This window comes from Diabrotica undecimpunctata, chromosome 1, assembly GCF_040954645.1.
Source record: "Diabrotica undecimpunctata isolate CICGRU chromosome 1, icDiaUnde3, whole genome shotgun sequence".
In the NCBI taxonomy this organism is placed as follows: domain Eukaryota; kingdom Metazoa; phylum Arthropoda; class Insecta; order Coleoptera; family Chrysomelidae; genus Diabrotica; species Diabrotica undecimpunctata.
The window spans coordinates 121,034,387-121,041,177 of record NC_092803.1 but is presented as its reverse complement, the minus strand read 5'-3'; the positions used below and the strand labels follow the sequence as shown (position 1 = coordinate 121,041,177).

General features: G+C 33.7%; 1 protein-coding gene across 5 annotated transcripts in view; it reads right to left on the bottom strand.

Moving 5' to 3' along the window:
• Positions 1–5,778: 5,778 nt before the first annotated feature.
• LOC140431103 (leukocyte elastase inhibitor-like) overlaps positions 5,779–6,791 on the bottom strand; it is a 228,099-nt gene continuing 227,086 nt past the window's right edge. For all 5 annotated transcript variants that reach the window (XM_072519022.1, XM_072519127.1, XM_072519154.1 and 2 more), the window contains one exon: positions 5,779–5,939. In XM_072519022.1, coding sequence (XP_072375123.1) covers positions 5,794–5,939 — 146 coding nt within the window. In that variant the 3' untranslated portion in view covers positions 5,779–5,793. The remainder of the gene's footprint in view (positions 5,940–6,791) is intronic.

Sequence of the window (6,791 nt, the reverse complement as noted above, 5' to 3'; positions counted from 1 at the left end):
AGGCTTTTTGAATTGAACAAAATTCAAATTTGAAAAAAAAAAAAAAAAAAAAATGAAACATTTTGCAATATAATTATATCTTACTATGTTCTACATAGGCGTCTATTTTATTAAATTTTTTTGGCGAATACTCAGTTTAGGGCACTCTACATAACCAAGCTTTTATATGACATTTAACATACACTTAAATGGTGCCAGAGTTGCCAAGTCTCCAGTTTTTTTATACTCTCACATAATATAAAAATGCATTGAAATTATATAAAAAATCATAATTTTAATTAAATTAAAGATAATAATTAAATGCATATACAATAAAATTGATCAAAAGGATATAAAAAATTAATAGTATTAATCAAATTACCATATATATAAGAGAAATAGAGCTTCTCATAACACAAATTATTATTTCGTAAAAGTAACTTTATATCTCTAACATTCATATACATATTTTACTAAAATAAATACGGCAACACTGTGACGCGGTGCCTTGAGGAAAATATATTTGGTTATGTAGAGTGCCCTAAACTGAGTATTGCCCATTTTTTTATTACGTTTTGTGGGCGTGAAAATTTTTTTTCTCGAACATTTTATTTTTGTGAGTTTGAGAAATATTTCCTAATGTGAGCCTCTAAAAAAAATATTAGAGAAAATTTTAAGAAAAATTTAAAAATAATAACACTAACAATTTAAATGAACAAAATTTTAATTTTAAATTCAAAATATAATACTTACTGTCAAGTATGACAATAGTCGCATATGTAGTTATCTTCTTCTAGCTCTTCACACTCAACGTAAGCCCAGAGGGAACACATAAGGCATTTAACCCAACACTCCCTTTACAGTCATCTGAACGTTTAACACAGCAAAACAAACACTCCGCATCCTCTTTGAGACGTAGTGGAATTTCTAAGTCAGAAGAATCTGAGGATATGGTGTCGTTAGAGTCTTCACCGGAGCTAGATTCTTCCTTGAACTTAAGATTTTTCTTAGCTTCCTCTTCTTCTAATTGCGATTTGTAAGAAGAATAAGGTATAAGTGCTGAACTGGTTACTTTACATCCCCTAGTAGAAGCTTTTTTCTTACTTTTTGGTATTGGGTTGATACGAAATGGGCTTGTATGGAAAGAATTTTGCTTTGCTCTATGTTCATTATGAGGTTGGCTCTGGGTAGAGTTTTGTTTCTCTAAGGATGATAAGTTAGCTTAACAGGATTCAGATGACTGGCGGAACAACTAAATCAGATGCTCTTAATGTTAATGGTACAGCCAGGTAAATTTCAACACCATTCAATTAAGTGTTACCGGGAATTGACTCTCTCTGCTCGTCTAGTTCGTGAGAAATGGTAGAATTTGGAGCAAGCTGTTGATTCTTACGTGCCTCCACAACGTACTCATATTCCGTGAATATCTTTCGGTTAATAACGTTTAATAGCAAAATTTCCAGTAACTCTATCATTGATAGCTATCTCAGCCTTCTGGTATTTAATGTAGGCTCCCCCAAAAAGCTCCATTACATCATAAGCACTAACAAGCCGGTTACTATGTCATAACCATTGTCGAATTTTTTCGCTATATATGACTTTTAGAGGTCCCACGAATATCCTGTCAAGTGGTTGTATTTTGTGTGATCAGTCGGGTGGGAGTGATACAGTTGAAACATAGTTTTGTCTGGCCAAATCGACTAAATCAATATTTTGAGTCTAACTGAAATGTCCGTCTAAGAAGAGAGGGACATGATTCTCTTTCGAAGGTTTTTACAAATATTATAGTGTTGGAACCACATTGTAAACTGATTTGCTTGTATCCATAATGACGGATGAGCAGCAAATATGATTCCCGGAGGAGCTTTCTTTTCAGTTGATCGTTCAAATTCTTTCGTGGAAAAATGACTAAAGTGGAACGAAGATTCCGGTTGCATTCATACAGGCAACGATTTTAATGAGAAATCCAAGTTAAGCAGATGCCAGTGCATCAACTGGCCGTTTTCCACGCAAATCAATTACTTTACCCACTTTTGACTGTACGATAGATATATCACCTTCATCTACAATGAAAATTCTATCAGGTGTGAATTTTTCTTTATCATAAACGTCCTCTAGAAGATTGAAAAAACTATCTGTATTTACTTTAGTGAATCCTAAAGGTCTCGCAAAAGACGTTCCAGTTGATTTTAGTTCTGATAACTTCTTTTTCTGTCATTTTTAAAAAGGCTTGCCTAGCCATTTCATGTTTGAAAGGGTGCTGAACGTGATTTCTTTCAGCAAATTGTACAGCCATCCTTCGTAAATCTGTTCGAGTCAGGCCAAAGAATGATGCTTCCATAGCTAAATAATAATGAACTAGTTCATCCGCAAGTTGTTTGCAAACAACCGGTGGCATACCAACTTTTGTTAGAGTTACATCTAAGGGATTTCCATATTTTTCTTTGGCCAATCGTTGCAGAGTTGTTCTTGACATTATACATTTTACTGGCTTTTTTTAAGCCCATTGTCTTTTTTCGGAGAGCGTCAATTGCTCTTGACATGTCCGAAGAGGACCATGATCTCAATGTCTTGGTTTTCGGCAAGATATCTGCAAAATATTATCTGTTAATTTCAAATTATAGAATACAAAAAAGGGGGGCCTACATTAGAACATTTTGGAGGGTCCGGATTAAGCAACGCTTAACTAAAATTTAAATATTAAATTTCTTATTTTAACATCAAGTAAAGTCAAATGTTGCACCTTGAATTAGTAGCTTGTAATGTCCTCTTTTAAATAATATAATGATTAAAGCACTTACCAATATAATATTAAATCTCGGCAACACTTTCCAAAACAAGATTTAGCTTATCTATTCACTGAATATATCTCAAACGACTTACGGCAGCGACTAAAATGGTCGGCCGTGCATTGGTCTCACAAGAATCTTAATGTTTAACAGTGTTGCCGCTTTGCAACTGTACCTTACATATTTATCAACCTAGGGGCCCGCTTTAGGAATGGGGCCTGGGTTTGGACACAGAATAATAAACAATCAGAATGCCCACTCTGCTTCTCAAGATAAGTACGTGCATCTCTCGCGTAGACGGAATCGGCCATGTTTTAGACTGAACCAGTGCTGTTCAGTGAAATTTTATCTGTTGTGCATAGAAAAATTAACCCGGTTTAATTTATTTACAGCAACCATAGACATATTATGCACTATTTTATTCGTTCTTTTAGTTGAAGAATAGATTAAATTATTTCAAATTTACTAAATTATTAATTTCTAAAAACTTAAACTACAGTTCTGTCGTAGCGTGTCACAAATTTCTCAATTCGAGTCTGTTTCCGTTTAAAATATGGCGATCGCGTGCTGATACACTTCAAAGGCGGCATCTGAGAGTGGGCATTCTGATTGTTATTTATTCGGTGGTTTGGGCAAGTTCCTTTACCATTGATTTACATGTTTTAGCCTTAATATTTTTTTTTGTATTTCGACCACGTTTGTTTTCAATTATTAGTTGCAAACAATTTACATTCATGTTTACATCGCAATTCCATTGAATAATTATGAATTTGTTAAATAAGAAGATTTTTGAGACGTCTGTGAGTTTTGAGATGTGTCAGAGATGTACTCATCATAAGTTATTTCGTGTGAAAAGTCAAGATTGGATAATTTTGTAGAATCACCCATTAAGAGTTCGGTTTTGTCCTTAAATTTTTTTATAAGACGAGTTAATCTATTTTTAGTTGATTTCTCATTAAGGTTGGGTATATTTGGTATAACGTAGAAATGAGTGATTTGATGTCTGGTGTAAATTTTAATGCTTCTGCGTATGGATCGCTACTACCGTAACAGTTTTCAAGAAGAGCAATTATGTTTTCTGCTGGGATTATGAATATCTGTGGGGTTTCTTTATAAAGTTCGCGTATGATTGTTTTTGCCATTTCGGATAGAGTTGAGTCACAATTTGACCGTTTAAGTTTTTTCTTGATTTGTGGTTTGGAAAATCCAGCATGGATATTAGTTTGTTCACTATGAGTAGATTCTTCAGTTATGCTAGTTATATCGCTAGGAGAAGAAAGTTCTGAGTGTGTGCGTTTATAATGTGTTTGTGTATCTGTCATATGTTGACTTGGTTGTTCTAATGAGGAGTTGTTATTTGAGGATGTAAGTGGTACATTATTGACTGGAGGAGATATCTCTGTTAGTGTGAAAGGTACAGTGTTGGTTTCTGGGCTTTTGTCAGTAGATGTGGATTCGGCTCTTAAAGGAGGTGAAACAATTGTCTGGTCAGAAGAGGTACTTTCTGGTGGATTTGTGCAATTTGAAGCGACATGCCCTGATCTTTTACAGACGAAACATTCCATTTTGTCAGTAGAAAGGAAGATGCGGTTTTCATTATCTTCGAAAGAGAGCACAAGAGGGAACACATAAACTTGTCTCCTAAAGCTAAGAATATGTGAGAATTCCTCTCCCGGAATGCCTGCTTTAAGAAATGATACTGGAGAAGCAATTTTTAGGCCTAGGCTTTTAACAGCAGTTTCGATAATTTCATGTGGGATACACGGGGAGACATTGGATATTAAGATTCTCTTTGTAGGAGAAACGAGTTTACGTATGTTTAAAATTAGGGAGCCGATTTGTATGGTAGGATGAGATTTTACAAGTTCATCTACTATGTTTTATTAGTTAAATATATACAAACCCTATTGTTGGAGATTCTGGAGGCGAAGCAGATGTTCTTGGGTTCGATAATATCACCAATTGCTTTTACGTAATCAAATAATTTGAGGCTGTCTTCGGCATGGAGTATGATTGCTTGTTCTTTCTTTGGGTAGGTTGTTTTCGGTGTTGTTTTTGCTGCTGTTACATATGACATTGTAGAAATGTTGTTGTTTGATGTATCTTGTTTGTTGCGAATTGTTGAATCTTGTTGTGACATTGTTGTGGAAGGAACAGTTGGTTTAATGGTATTTCCTGTGCTGCTCATGCACACATAAGCTGCACGTCAATTGTTGGTGTTAACTGACAATTTAATTTTTAATGAACTCAATGCAAATATTTGTATTAACTGTTTTTAATATGATAAAGTTTTAAATCACTTTCTGATAAAAAGGTATTAATTGTTCTTATCGTATAAAAACCACATCGGGCACACTACACAAGTTTTTAAACGATATATTCGATGATGAACGCTTACGATGTTCACTCGTCGGCGGCTCAGACAACACTCTTTAATTTTTAAAACGTGCCAGAACTATTATAATTTTCTCTTCTTGGTGATGTTAACAAAATTATGTTCTTTTATTAATTTGCTTAATACTTACTCATTTATTTTTCTGATGCTGAATACCAGAATTTTATACGGGCATTTTTGACATTTCAATGTAGGTCCATATTCCCAAAACTTTTAGTCTCTTACCAGTGACATGAGTTAGTGTTTCAACTTAATACAGTATAAAATAATACTAAACGTCAGACGGAGTGCAAACTGAGTAGCAATTTGATATCTCTTTTGTTAATACTTTTTCAGCTTTAAAAATATCTGTCTCGTCTATTCAATTCTGAATTTGCTTTCTTGAGTTACTTCCCGATAATATTTTTATCCACTGTGATTCTTCCATGACGATGATTAGGATCTTTCTAACTACTATACATTCTGTCTATTTAACCATAAAGGTTTTAACTAACAAAAAAAAAGGAATAATTATGATACATATTTTAATAAAACTCATATTTCTTTATTTCATTTAAATAATTAATTTTGAACTTCACAAAATAGGACCAGTGAACGTCTGTATTTATATTTGTCATTATTTTAAAAATGTCAAAATATATTTGGATTTTCAATTTTTGCTGCAAATATGGTAAAGTTCTGAGCTGTATTTTGTAACAAAATCACAAATGAATGATCAGCAATAAACAGTTCCGGATCACGGACCAAAATGCAGCCTCCAACAGCTATGCCCATAACTAAAAAAAAATGAATATTCGATATAACGCTACAAAACTGTTTATGTATGGAAAAGGCAAAAAATTAAATAAGCTCAAACACTAAAACATACATGACATTAAAAATTTTAATTAACACCTTTAAAAGATTATAAGTATATAAAAAATTATAATTTCGTTCTTGAATTTTTATACGTACGGATTGAAAATAAAATAAAAGCTGTTAATAAAGGCTGTTTTATGTTAAAAAAAAAATGGGCTAAAAGGAACTACAACATTAAAGGAGTTTTATTGTTTCATATGGTCAATAGATTCCCAAATATGAAAAACCGCGGAGTGCTACCATTTAAAGGGATGCGTTTTTAAAAAAGGGGTGAATTTGTCCGTATGCACTAGGGTGCATTTGGGTGAATTCTATGCAATTTTCGTACATATATTCTATAGAAAAGTTGTTCAAAATTAAATATCCTATCGAAATGTTACCGTTTAGAGTCAAAAATAATTTCAAAAAAGAAGTTTTAACTGTTTTCCACGGATGTATAGTAGATATAGGCATTGCTTAATAGAGATGACAGATCTACTTCAGGGATGCGCCCCTGCCTACGCGTGCCTTTGTTTATCTCCTAATACCATATACGGACATTGTCCTACCTTGAGTCCATATCTAAACCTATCATTTCCCTCCCAGTATGGATCCTCAGTCCCTGGATGGATTTACCGATAACGACTTATAGATTGAATATGGAAATGATTTTTATTAACGAGCAGGAACAATGGTCCTCCGAAGAATAGGGGGTTGAGGCGCCGGGCCTGCTACCCGACACTCGGAAAAATTATTATGCAACAAACATATTTGTGATTTGGACGGAGACA